The sequence below is a fragment of the Chenopodium quinoa genome, unplaced genomic scaffold (genome assembly GCF_001683475.1).
Source record: "Chenopodium quinoa cultivar QQ74 unplaced genomic scaffold, ASM168347v1, whole genome shotgun sequence".
Classification (NCBI taxonomy): domain Eukaryota; kingdom Viridiplantae; phylum Streptophyta; class Magnoliopsida; order Caryophyllales; family Amaranthaceae; genus Chenopodium; species Chenopodium quinoa.
The window spans coordinates 2,445,657-2,458,937 of NW_018744662.1; the positions used below are offsets into that span (position 1 = coordinate 2,445,657).

Genomic DNA, 13,281 nt, shown 5'->3' on the forward strand with positions numbered 1-13,281 from the left:
AATTTGACAACTATATATAAAGTATATTCTATATGCATTTAATCAATGAAAATATTTTGACATATAATATTTTATAATAGGTATTTTTCTATATCAAACAAACATATACTACATATAAGGTAATATAAGGAATATTGGAATAATGTAAAACTCCAGTTTTCCATAGTTCATATCATTCTACGTCATATTTTTTTTTCCTTTGAAAGATTTTTTGCTCCAACCGGGATTGTTACATTTCCTTTTATTTATTATTTATATTTTTTTTTAGAATTGTTGATTTATTGGATATATGGGGTACATAAATACATTTCACGGGTTATAATTAACATACTTCCTCTGTTCTTTTTTACTTGACCTGTTTCTTTTATCACGCTTGCCAATGCAAAACTATAGTGATCAATAACTTTAATTATTCATAAGTAAAAATTATAAAAGTTGTATATTACGACAGTACTTATTGAGACGAATTAAAAAAGATATCATATGAATATAATTTTTCTTACATATTATTCACAAAAAACAGTCAAAGGAGGGGTGGTGAATAGTGTAAAAGTCAAAGCGGGTCAAGTAAAAAAGAACGGAGGAAGTAACATTTTAATCTTATATAAAACCCTATAATCATTAAATATTGCTTCTTTTTTTAAAATAACTTTTGATATCAATATAATATAAAATTCAATGGAAAAGAAAATCAAGTATTGTTTCAATTAAAAATATTAATTTTTATTATTTTTAATTATTATTAATTAACATTATAATTTATAAATATGCTAAGTAAAAACCGTGCATTTCACGGGACTTAAACTAGTTAATAATATAGAAAAAATACGAGTCATATAACAATATGAAAACAAACTTTTTATAGAAAGAAGCTATATAAAAAAGCCCGATTTGACCTGATAAATTCGCTACTTTTTTGCGAATTTGGACATGAGAAATTATGTTAAGGCCTGGCCTGACCTGATTTGATTTTTGATCACCACTAGAAGATTGATACAGGAAAATCAAATGGATGAATTGTTGATTAAATGGTATTAGTGCATCAGTCAACGCATTGAAATGTCCAAGTCAATGAGCAATGACCCACCTTTATCAATTATAAACTCATTCACTATACCATTTCAACTCACCATCATCTTCAAATTCATCATCTATCTGCAAGCTCTCCTCTTTACTGTAAGCTCTTTCTCTCTCTCATCATTAACTGTTTATTTATTTTAATTTTTGCAGCACATTAATGGGTTTTATTGTTAAGTTAGATGGTTGTCAATTTAGCAGAAAAAAAATCTTGTTTTGCTGATTTTATACTAATCTAATTCATCCTTCTTATTTAATTGCTATATTGTATCACGTTAGTTAAAATTGCTGAAGAATTAAGAGAAATTGATCAAATCCCATTTCAATCTAAACTTTAAATGTTTAGAATTACAAGTATTGATTATTAATTTATCATGGATTCATGGATATGTTCTGTATTTTTCTGCTTTCCTCTCTGTGTGGGTATAATTGTGATGTTTCTTACCAATTGCACATATGTTGGGCTATGTTACTTAGATTCTTGCCGGATCTTCGACACTCCGACATGGGTATGGATAGTTAGTTGAGCACTTACACATTAGTCTTTAAACATAGGTATTTTCCCCCAAAAGTAATCGAGTTTGACACTTGGACATAAACCCACATAGCCTCATTTTGTACACCCGAAGGTCATACATTGAGCAATAATAAAAAGTAGACACGGGTGCATGATAGATTTTGCAACATACCCATCTCTTATACTCAGTGGCGGATCCAGGATTTCCGAGATAGTGTGTCACCATCAATTATTGATCATTTGTGAAAGTACAATTTTTTTTTCCATGTCTTGTTCATAATTAATTTCAATCCAAAACTTATATATATAAAATATATATATATGTATATATACATATACCAAATTGATTTCAATCCAGAAATAGGACACAAAAATTCATATCACAACCAAATACAGTACTTAAGAATTCAATTTTACAAGTCGAAAATACTACAAATAACATGTTATAAACCAATGGTACAATAAAATTATTATATTGAATTAACTTTATGATTTTTTAGTTAATTGATAAGCTTTATGGGGAAATATTAAAATTGGTTGTACAAATATAAGATATAAAAAGGGAAAAAAAATTATTAAAAAATTATACAAAAAAAAGTGAGATAACTTAAAAGACCAGTTATTAAATATAACTGGTCTCTTTAATGAAAAAGAAAGTAACGCAAAAAAATTGTGAAATGCAATAGCAGCATCAAAGAGACCTCTTATATAAATAACAGGTCTCTTTAATATATAAAAAAAAACACACCAAGTCTTTTGTAGCAATAGCAGCATCAAAGAGATCTCCTATCCTAATAAGAGGTCTCTTTGATATTGTTTGTTGTTACCACTAGCAGCATCAAAGAGACCCCCTATCTATAATAAGTGGTCTCTTTGATATTTTATTTTTTAAAAAAAATACTGTGTCACCGGACCCACTATGACTAAAGGTGGGTCCGCCCCTGCTTATACTAGTACCCGAGTCCAAATAAGTGTATAACTGTATAGCTCCTAGCCTCCTAGCGAGCAATTGAACAAGAAAAAATGTACACACGGGTGCATGATAATTTTTGCAACTTGTAACATATCCGTGTCTTATACTAGTACCCGAGTCCAAGTAACATAATCTGCAAAAGGGAACATTGAAGTGCATGCTTTTCTTTTCTTTCCCTTTTCCGGGGCTCTTTTTTTCCATCTTTGCATAAAGGTCACATGATCAATTGGAATTCGTATATTGTTAAGTTGTTGAATGCTCTTTAATGTCAACTTTTCTCTTTTTGCTTTGTGACTCGCAAATCTCAGATGTCATTGTTTTTTTATTCAGGAGAGAAGTGAAATATGGTGGATGCAGTTGTCAGTGTATGTTTGGAAAGACTCTTCAAAGTCCTTGTCAAGGAAGGTAATGTTCTACTTGGTTACAGGGATCAGTTTCAGAAGGTGCAAACTGATCTCCAATACATGAAAAGCTTCTTCAAGGATGCAGAGAGGCTCAAAAGAAAAGACGAGGTTCTGAAATGCACTCTAGCTGATTTGCGAGAGCTGGTCTACGAAGTTGAAGACATACTTGCAGAATGCCAGCTTTTGTCAGATAGCTCAGGAAAACTTCTTCATGGATTTTCCCCAATAAAGGTTCCATCAAAATACCAAATGGGAAAGAGGCTGGGGGAAATTAGTGAAAAAATTACTAGCATCAGAAATAATATCTTAACTTTTTTGGGGCCGCTTTCTCAGTCTATTCATGGTAATGCACAAGAAGATGGACCACCGAGATGGAGTTCTCCCATTTATGATCATACTCAGGTGGTTGGATTAGAAGGTGATACAAAAAAACTCAAAGATTGGTTATTTCAGGTCGATAACAGTGGCATACTATCCATTGGAGTTGTAGGTATGGGGGGATTGGGGAAAACCACTGTTGCTCAGACAGTATTTAATGAGAAAGAAGTTGAACTTCATTTTGAGAAGAGAATTTGGGTCTCTGTATCACAGAAGTTTTCTGAAGACCAGATCATGAGGAGCATCTTGAGAAACCTCGGTGATGTTAATGTTGGGGATGATCGAGGTGACTTACTAAAGAGGATTAACCAATACCTTTTAGGCAAAAGGTTTTTGATTGTGTTGGATGATGTTTGGAGTGAGGATACTTCATGGTGGACGAGGATTTTTGCAGGGTTGCCAAAAGGAATTGGGGGCTGTATTATTGTGACTACTAGAATCGAGAATGTTGCAAGAAAAATGGGAGTGCAGGAAGCAAGAATCCATCAACCCAAAGTCCTCAGCGAGGGCCACAGCTGGTCACTCTTCTGCAATGTGGCATTTGCAGAACATTATGGTACTTGTACGTCGACTGAGCTTGAATGTGTTGGAAAGGAGATTGTTTCTAAATGCAAAGGCCTTCCACTAGCAATCAAGGCAGTTGGAGGAATGATGCTTTGTAAGCCACCATACTATCGTGAGTGGAGGAGGATTGCTGATCACTTCCGGGAGGAATTGACTGATCTTGAAGACAACTCTGTTATGGCTTCGTTGCAATGTAGCTATGATGAGCTCCCATCTTACTTGAAGTCCTGCCTACTCTCCCTGTCCATATATCCTGAGGACTGTGAAATAAGTAAAGATCAGTTAGTCCGATGGTGGATTGGTGAGGGTTTTGTGCCTGTGAGAAATGGTAGGCTAGCGACTGAAGCTAGTGAAGATTGCTTCTCTGGCTTAACAAATAGATGCTTGGTTGAAGTAGTTGAGTGGGAATACAATGGGAAGATATCCACATGTAAAGTTCATGATATGGTCCGAGATCTGGTAATCCAGATTGCTAATGATGAATCTTTTTCAGGATTAAGTGCTGCTCATCGCCGCCATCTGGGACTTACCACTGACATTAAGGAAAAGGAAATGGTAACGAGCAAAAAATTGCGGGCATTAATATCCACCTCCAAAAGTGGTGAAGTGAACAAAATTGCTTCATGTGTTGGGAGCAAGTTCTGTGATTTTAAGTATCTGCGAGTGTTGGATCTGTCAAAATCTATCTTTGGAGTGTCTCTTGCTTCCCTACTTGACAAGATTGGAAATCTAAAGCACTTGACATGCTTTAACTTAAACAATACCCACCCATTGACTCAAGTTCCTCTAACATTAGAGAAACTCCATAACCTTCAGATATTGGATTTAAGTTACTGTCAAAGTCTAAGATCTCTGCCTCCTTTTGTCATGACTTTCGAGAACTTACTGGTGCTGGATGTAAGTCATTGTGGGTCCCTAGAATTTCTGCCAAGAGGCTTGGAGAAGCTTTCAAATCTTCAAGTTCTGTTAGGATTTAAGCCAGCTAAGGTGGAAGGCGGAGGTTCCAGATTCTCCGAGTTAAGAAGCTTAAGTCAGCTAAGGATACTGGAACTGCAACTGACTCGAGCTGATGAAATTGATGACGGTGAGACTGATGCCTTGAATGGCTTAAAAGAGATGCAGATTTTGACAATAAGTTGTTTCAACAGTTTTGAGAGTGATAAAGTCATATCAAAACTTGAGAAAATTTGCCCACCAATGCAGCTACATGAGCTGTCTCTTAAATTATACCCAGGAAAAATCAGCCCACGTTGGCTTAACCCGGCTTCTCTGCCTATGTTACGGTATCTTTCCATGTGTGGAGGGAACCTAGCACAGTTGAACAAAAGTTTCTGGGGAAATGATGAGACTACTTGGAAAATCAAGGGCTTGAAGTTGGATTCACTCTCTCATTTGAATTTGAAGTGGGAGATGATTCAGAGAGTGATGCCATCCTTGAGCACCGTGCATGCTTGTTGGTCTCCCGAATTGACATCTTTCCCAATAGAGGGAGTTGGTTTCAGAGGCGGTGTTTGGAAGCAGGATCGGAATAGCTAAATCAAATCAAGAGAAAAACAGAAAAAGATGTTCTTGATTGCCAGGTATAGAACATTGAAGCTATATATCTTACTATCTTGTGAGCTTTTCTGGTGAAATATCATACTATGTCATACCACTTTTTTTTTTACTTCTTTTTGATGCATTCCAACTTTTAGATATGATTTTTCTATTCATGATTTTTTAGAATTGATTTCCAGAACAGGATTTCTTCCTTGTTGGTTTTTGTTGTAATTGTTTGCCAGAGTGCATTTTTCATGTATGTTAAAACATATTTACAGTAAATTATGGCTTTGTCATACAAAGTGTGCGCCTTTAAGCTATACGCGTATTGTAGCTTCTTTCATAAACTAATTTCAGTAAGACTGCATAAAATTGATTCAATACCCTGCATGAACTATGAAGCACTAAAGCAATTATTGCTGTAGTATATATGTGCTTCTGCTATATTAATTAGCTTTGCAATTTTAGTCTAATGATCGCCTCCTAAGCCCTAAGATGAATATTTTTCAGCATATACATGCCACATATTAAGACAGCGTGTTTACAGGGATTCGGGAAATTCTAGCAGTAATGACAGAGACGTAATTTTAGACTTGTAGCTAAACTGTATCAAATAGACTAGCAATAAAACTGTATTGAAAACAACAGAAAAGCACACCCCCTCTGATTTATCTGTCCACTATTGTGTAGAGTTCAGATGGCAAAAGAAAAAAAGAACTGCAGAATCCGACTAAGCTTTTCTTTCCTTCTGTATTCATAGTTCTGTGGGAGGCTTCAGCCTGGCTAGCCTCTTTATTCTGTCGTTATCATTATTTTCCAACACTCCCTGAAAAAAGATAAGGCAAATTACTTGCTGACAATAGTAAAGAGTATGAATTCCATTTTGAACCCGTCTGAACCCAAATCTTACAGCAACATTAAGGAAAGAGCCAAACACACACACATAACACCATACTAGTGTCCGATTGCATTGGCTTGCGAACTAAGTGAAAGGAAAATAAAAGTTAAGTTTGCTTCAAAGGAAACACATGAATACTACCTTCCAGAAGATCTCGTCAAGGTACAAACATATTCTTCCATACTTGTCCAAAAAACGGCTCTCAGATGGAGGTTTTCCACAGGCATCCTTGATAGATGTTGTAATAGCACGGATAACTTCGGACACTTCAGAGAAATAGAGAGTTAGCTTTTAGAATGAATGCAGGTTGATTGTAATCTCTAACCACATACATGTATATATCACAAAGACAGTAGGAAGCTTGGCGTGGTGAATGCTTACGTGTAAGTTCATCATATTCGTCCTTGCCAACAGCGTAGATGCTCACATCTCCGAACAATGTATAAACAATATACACTGATCTGAAAATAGGCAGAAAGATATGAATGATTACAACAAGTGCTCAAGTGATCGTAAGTCAAAATCGAAAACTAAAACATGAAAGACAGGACTCTTAAACAACTACTTAAGATCATTCCATCATGAGAACAAAGACAGTTAATAACTGTTAACAATTTACGAGCAATGTCGAAAATACAAACTTGTGGTGTGCAATGAAATGTTCTTCATGTTTGGCACCCTTAAGGTTAGTTTGGCCAAGCTTGGTTAAGAAAGAACGCCAATGCAACCGCTCCTCTGATGGCACCCCATTGAATCTACCAATACAGATATTCTTGCGTAAATTAGCATTTCAAATATTAAAATAACTAATTACTCCATTCATCCAGAATTAATACTCTCGTTGCTAGTAATGTAATGTCATTGATAGCGTAATTTGATTTAGTAACGTGACAATTAAATAATTCCGGATGAAACAGGGCTTTACATATGCCTTGATGCAATTAGTTATGCAGACAAATTGTATGAAAAAAATACAAATTTGAATTAAATACATTAATTTTAAGAGGGGGAGGTAAAAGAGAGTACATTTCAACTAAGATGTTGGCTTGAGGGTTTGTGATTAACACGGCAAGAATCATTTTTGTTATTCTGATTTTCTATTCAAATATCAAAATTCCTTCATTCCATGAGTTTAATGTTTTTTTTTTCTTTTTTCTTTTTTTTGGGAGTCAATAAATCATAACAGTTTCCATAATTTGTGGCAACAATTTCTGTGTTAAATATTTTTATTCAATTTTTATGTGGGCAAAATTTATTGTCGAATTAAATGGTTCTTTCTTATCAAACAAAAAAAAAAAAAAAAAAAAAAAATCTTGTAAAAAATACTTATAGTATGTTTCTTCTGTTTCTTAGATATTTAATCTCAAAGAAAAGAAGTCATAATATTAGTGTAGATTGAATTTTTAGATGAAATCCAATTTTCTTTGTCATTTTTACTACAATTGAGCACTATTGTTGGTACTACAGCTGTAACTTGTGAGTCTGTAACAAGCTAATTACCAAGCACCTGCGCCTACACGTCTCTCGAAAGTTTTCACCATCTGACTCTACAAAATTAACCTTGATGGATCCACTTGAAAGTTGAAACAATCATCCTCAAAATGTGCTCTTAGAGACTAAGGACCTGTTCTGATTTACTGAACTGAATAATTTATGATAGAAGGAAATTAAAAACTGAACTGAAAATAAGCTGAAGAGAACAAGCCCTAAAAATCTGCGATTCTACAATGGTCTCTGGTTGGCAATTTGACATCAATTTTCTGCGTATTGCTAATACAGTACAAACAACATAGTACACAGATGTATTATGAGCAGAAATTCCAAGAGAGTGTTATTACAATTCTTGTTCTGCATTCTAAAGCAGTAAAGTTGCATAATGAGGTAGCCGCGAGGCTAATAAATATACATTCCCTACAACACTGTACAGACATGAATACAAATTCAAAAATAGCTACAGTCAACAAGACGACAACTTCAGGTTTGCTAAACAGATGTCTCTTCCTGCTCTAAAAAAAAGCAGATGTCTCTTCCTCACTTTTACAGGATCTCACTCGAACTAACAGAGAGGGAGTGAAACACCCTGGTTGACAGCTTGACAGTATCCAGGTTCCATGACATAAAGCTTTGATCTTCAGGGGGGAGCTTTCTACTGCAGACCTAATAGTAGGATCATAAAAACCGATTAATTTCTAACTTAGGATCTTGTCAAATCTGTTCAGTGAATAAACAGTAACAACCATACAAAATTTGAGTGGATATTGAAATTGAAATGCAAGAAGAGCATATGAGAAGTTACATTATATAAAGAAGTAATAGCAAAATTAAATAAAATTCTAAGAGTATATATGAGTACCAATCTTCATATATCATTGTAAAAAAGGATTACCAGCTGCTTTTCCAGTTTCTTTTGTATTTCCTATAGTGCTGCAACCCACACTAGACTGCTTGCAAGTTGCAATTGACAATATTCATCCATTTTTCATAGACTGTGTAGCACAGACCAAGATTAATCATCGCCTTTCTCAATTACTCTTCTTGTCTTGAGAATTTGCAGTAGCAAAGTCAATCACGAACGCGTGGATGGAAAATTAGCACATGAACTGCAAAAATCCACAACTTAAACATTAACTCTGGCCATATTTTAATTAAAAAGACACGCTTTATCAAACAGTCACAAGGGTATAAATTATGGTAATTATGGATATGAAGGATATGAAACTTACGTGACAGAACAGCCAACAGAAGGATCTCAATAAAAGGTCATCCACATTGACAATCTCAATAATATATCACTAATGGAGCATTATATATACCATTTCAAGATCCTAACATATGTTAAACACCGCAAAAATAATTGAAGATACCTTTGGTATAAGCAAGTGATGAATGAACGCCAAAACTGTAGCTCGAATCCTGCAGAACACAAAACATAGAAAAATAAGGCATGAGCAAGAAGACATCCAAAACCACCGAGTTAATAGAATTGAACATGAAAGACAAAATACATGGACAAAAGAACATCCAACCATACAACTGGTATAGATTTAATATTTAACAAATGATGCCGGTCCTAATGGTGAGCCTTTACGACCTCATCAATTCATTGCCTTCATTGTACTCTTGTTACTTCCTTGGGAGAGAATAGTGTGATCTAAGCTTCTTAATACTCAAGCAGAATTTATGCATGTATTGATATCATCTACCTCTAAATAAAATGTTCAAAAACCACCAAAAGGAAATCCATGAACCAAAAGATGTACATGCCAGATCCTTTATCCATTGGCTCATGAATTGAAATTTCCATAAACAGGATTTGCATTGAACTCAACATAAAATATATACATATATATATATATATATGTGTGTGTGTGTGTGTGTGTGTGTGTGTGTGTGTGTCCTCAGCTGGGCTGCTGGCCAAAATGTACATCCCAAGAGTCATGTAAAACATGCAAATCCAGAGTGCTAAATACATACAGAATCTTTTATGGATTGCTCAAATACCACAATAGTCAATTCTCGTGGATGCAAATTCTAGTCCACAAGTTTTTTCAAGAGGCGCCATATATCACACTAAATCATGTTCAAATTACCTAACCAGTCATTCAAGTACACTAGCACAACTATAGAGATGCAATCAAGCGATCTGTAGAGTCTAAACATCTAACAAATTAATCGTTCCTTTCCCAACAAAATTCCCAACCAGGAATAGCAGAGTCTGATTTTCTAAATGAGAGGTTCCAACCACTCAGCTGTTTTTCAAGAAACCCCAGAATAAGAACTGCAACAGCTACTAAGTAAAATACATATACATTTATAGAATCAAACAAGACATTCTTGACTCAGTAACTTTCTTAGACTATCTTGTGTGAAATCTAGTTAGAAATATCACAACTATGAAGCACCAGAAGGGACCTCAGTTACAGACTTCCTGGCAGAATAATAGAGAAACAAAGACAGGTTAGAAAACAAAAATGTGAAAAAGATAGCAGCAGACCTCATTGATGATGAATTTCTTTAGAGTGAATAATCAGTACTATTTCACACTCAGCAAGCTCAGCTATTCAATCCCAGAGTCTTCCTGCTCTCTCTTTAAGACTAAACTTCTTCTTCATCACAGGGGCCACTTCTGCTACAGTGTCATTTTGACTTCTTATTTTGCTGAGCTCATAATCAAGCGTGTTTTTATCAGTTATAGCATCAGTCTTCTTCTCCACTTCTCCTGCCTTCCTTAGCAAGGGACCCAATAACAAATCAAGCATGTCTTGGCCAGGTTCGCGAGTGGTACTCGGATTAAGAAAGCTTCCTTCACTGGATAAAGGCTTGGTCACAGAAGAGCCTGAAGAAAGTGGCTGATCGGTAACCATCTTAACTTCTGTGTTCGACGTGAGATAATTCTTCTCCAAAACTATCTCAGAACCAGATGTAATTTGAGGTTTGGTCTCTGGTGCAAATTCCATCTTTTTTGACTTATGACACTCCATCTTATCAGCCTTTAAATACTGCAAATACACGATGAAATAATAAGCACAAATCTAATATAATAAGAAGTGAACCACAAGAGCATATTACAAATCTCCAAGATCTTGACCGCACCAGAGAGAGAAAAAGAGGGAGGAGAGAATCAAATGTAAGCAACCAAGTAACTGCCCAAGCTGAAAGCGTTTCTTATTGTAAATAAATAATTAATAAGAACTATTCCAGTGTTGTTCAAAGTATTGATCGATGATTAATGTAGATTTTAGTATACTAACAGGTGACATCTAGTATAAGTTGTATAATTATATATGGTACAAAATCTTAAGGGGGCAATACCTCTTCAGCAATGCTTACTAGATCTTCCACCGTAAGCTCATCTTCACTTGAACTAGATTCTGCTGTTCCATTTTGACCTTCTTCCGTCGAATTTTTTAAGCGCTTCTTCCTGGGATCATTTTCTCGAGCTCTTTTTCTCACTTCACCATCAACTTTTTTCTCTATATCACTTTCAAGAAAGTCATTAACTCGATCTTCACTATGCTTAGTTGGCATTCTTTTGCTTCTACTTTCTCTACATGGTTTAAGCGAGCATGGTTCATCTTCATGAAATTTTTCTTCTTGACCTTCATCATGCTTGTTTAACTTTCTTTTTCTTGTTCTTGTTTCACATTTTTTAAGCAAATTCAATTCATCCTCAATCAATGGGACCCCAGCATCATTCTTTTTTGCCTTAATTTTCTTTTGGGGCTCGACAGCTTGGGTATGAAGTTTTACAGAACCTTCTATGTTTTCTTTGTTTGTCTCTGAAATACTTGCTTGCTCAGTAGCAGTAGTTCTCATCATCCATGATGGCAACTGTCGTTTTCCTCCACCATCCATGTTTGAAGAAGAATTTTCAATCTGAAATAAAGTTCTACACAGGCAAGAAATGAAACACTAAACCAACTTAATGGGATTGCAATTTTACAATTGACTTAACAGAGAATTCCAAATAGATTAAAATACACTTAGCAAAGTTTTTTCCCTCTTTGACAGGAGTAGGTAAAGTAAACGCATTCTTTAATCTTTTATAAAGACGTTAAATGAGGCTTTGCCTAAGATCAGTTAGTAGCTATTATTACATGAACAATTATCCATTTGTCTTCAAACGGAAACCTGGTCCTTACACATCTAGAACTGATGCATCCATCTAATCCTCTACCCACCTCACATCACCTCACCCACCCCACCCCCAACCCCACGCGCACTATTTTTTTAATACAAAAAATGCTCATATATACTATGTACCCATGAACCCAATTAGGCGCAGAGGTAATTTTTTCAGATGTATATTATCCCCACAAAAATCCACTGATTAATCCTTCCAATGATCACTGAAACCTAAGGCAAAAAAGTCATAAGAGCTTCAAGAATCCTATCAAGACAATTCATAAACTTGCTAGTTTCATTCATCAAATTTCTCTCACATTCCACATATAGTCATGATATATCCCATTGAAACATCCTGATTTTGAATACAATTATTTCATAATACAACTATACAAAAACAAAGCAAATTTCCTGAATTTTATAAAAGCATTTGATTATGCAAATCCAAAACTAAAGATTCACAAAGGCCAGAACAAAATTAATAATTCAATCCCAATTACAAGAAAGCTGAAACTACAAAAGAATCAAATCAATCCCAATTGAAATACCAACATAAAAATTACAAGAAAACTGAAATTTAAGCCTAAATTTGAAATTTAAAAGAGAAAATGACTAATACACGATCAATTGCCCTAATAAGAAATCGGAAAAGAGGCCAACTTTGTCATAGAAATTCTGCAAAAGTAACCCTAATTGTTTCCCAATTGGCAATTAGGGAGAAATTAATAAATGACCATTGATCAAATTCAAGAATTACAATAACGAAGAATTAGTTTTACCTGATTTAACCGTCAAATGTGTAGAATCTTTAGGTGTTTTCTTCACTGTTGAGGAAGATCACAGCCCTTTCGTGAGTTCATGAGTCATGGCATTTCCAACCATTTTTTTAAATTTCAAATTGCAATATTCGTATATTTCAATTTAAATTGATACGAGTATCAAGATTACCTAAAAAAAAAAAAAAAAGTACTCCGTATCAAGATTACCTAAAGGATTATGATCTTATTTCAACTTTAGGTTTATTTGTAATTAGGAAAATGGGTAAATTGCAGTCATTTAAAGATAATTATTTACAAGATTGCAACCGTTTGAAAAAAATTTGCAAATTGTAGTCCAAAACTTCTTATAATTTGTAAATTGCAGCTCAATTTAACTTTTTTTTAAAGGTATTAGGAGCTTTTTAGTTTTTTGTGTTCCGAATTGAGCTCGGAATTAGCAAAAAAAATATTGTAAGTGCCTCATTTTACAACAAAAAATAGTTGTCAATAAATCGATACAGTTTTGTTACGAAAAACGAGGCACTTGC

General features: G+C 34.6%; 3 protein-coding genes across 3 annotated transcripts; 1 reads left to right on the forward strand and 2 right to left on the reverse strand.

Moving 5' to 3' along the window:
• Nucleotides 1-1,077: 1,077 nt before the first annotated feature.
• LOC110702021 (disease resistance RPP13-like protein 4) lies at nucleotides 1,078-5,756 on the forward strand. Its single transcript, XM_021879661.1, has 2 exons — nucleotides 1,078-1,176; nucleotides 2,898-5,756. The coding sequence occupies exon 2, from the start codon at nucleotides 2,912-2,914 to the stop codon at nucleotides 5,447-5,449; it is 2,538 nt and encodes an 845-aa protein (XP_021735353.1). The 5' UTR covers nucleotides 1,078-1,176; nucleotides 2,898-2,911; the 3' UTR covers nucleotides 5,450-5,756.
• Nucleotides 5,757-6,012: 256 nt separating this feature from the next.
• On the reverse strand, nucleotides 6,013-7,631 carry LOC110701850. Its single transcript, XM_021879464.1, has 5 exons — nucleotides 7,377-7,631; nucleotides 6,992-7,105; nucleotides 6,732-6,811; nucleotides 6,492-6,616; nucleotides 6,013-6,278 (listed from the first exon to the last, which is right to left on the reverse strand). Exons 1-5 carry the CDS (start codon nucleotides 7,427-7,429, stop codon nucleotides 6,207-6,209), a joined length of 444 nt encoding a protein of 147 aa, XP_021735156.1. The 5' UTR covers nucleotides 7,430-7,631; the 3' UTR covers nucleotides 6,013-6,206.
• Nucleotides 7,632-8,124: 493 nt separating this feature from the next.
• On the reverse strand, nucleotides 8,125-12,933 carry LOC110702022. Its single transcript, XM_021879663.1, has 6 exons — nucleotides 12,755-12,933; nucleotides 11,163-11,739; nucleotides 10,345-10,849; nucleotides 9,215-9,263; nucleotides 8,737-8,950; nucleotides 8,125-8,507 (listed from the first exon to the last, which is right to left on the reverse strand). Exons 2-3 carry the CDS (start codon nucleotides 11,703-11,705, stop codon nucleotides 10,412-10,414), a joined length of 981 nt encoding a protein of 326 aa, XP_021735355.1. The 5' UTR covers nucleotides 11,706-11,739; nucleotides 12,755-12,933; the 3' UTR covers nucleotides 8,125-8,507; nucleotides 8,737-8,950; nucleotides 9,215-9,263; nucleotides 10,345-10,411.
• Between the last annotated feature and the right edge of the window lie 348 nt (nucleotides 12,934-13,281).

What these genes read in the sequence shown, in the direction of transcription:
- LOC110702022 (XM_021879663.1), bottom strand. Translation starts at nt 11,705, where the DNA reads ATGGATGGTGGAGGAAAACGACAGTTGCCATCATGGATGATGAGAACT. An exon ending in TAGTAAGCATTGCTGAAGAG is followed by an intron (nt 10,850 to 11,162) that starts GTATTGCCCCCT and finishes GTGTATTTGCAG; the next exon opens with TATTTAAAGGCTGATAAGAT.
- LOC110702021 (XM_021879661.1), top strand. Translation starts at nt 2,912, where the DNA reads ATGGTGGATGCAGTTGTCAGTGTATGTTTGGAAAGACTCTTCAAAGTC.
- LOC110701850 (XM_021879464.1), bottom strand. Translation starts at nt 7,429, where the DNA reads ATGATTCTTGCCGTGTTAATCACAAACCCTCAAGCCAACATCTTAGTT. An exon ending in GCCAACATCTTAGTTGAAAT is followed by an intron (nt 7,106 to 7,376) that starts GTACTCTCTTTT and finishes CTGTATTGGTAG; the next exon opens with ATTCAATGGGGTGCCATCAG. An exon ending in CATTTCATTGCACACCACAA is followed by an intron (nt 6,812 to 6,991) that starts GTTTGTATTTTC and finishes GCCTATTTTCAG; the next exon opens with ATCAGTGTATATTGTTTATA.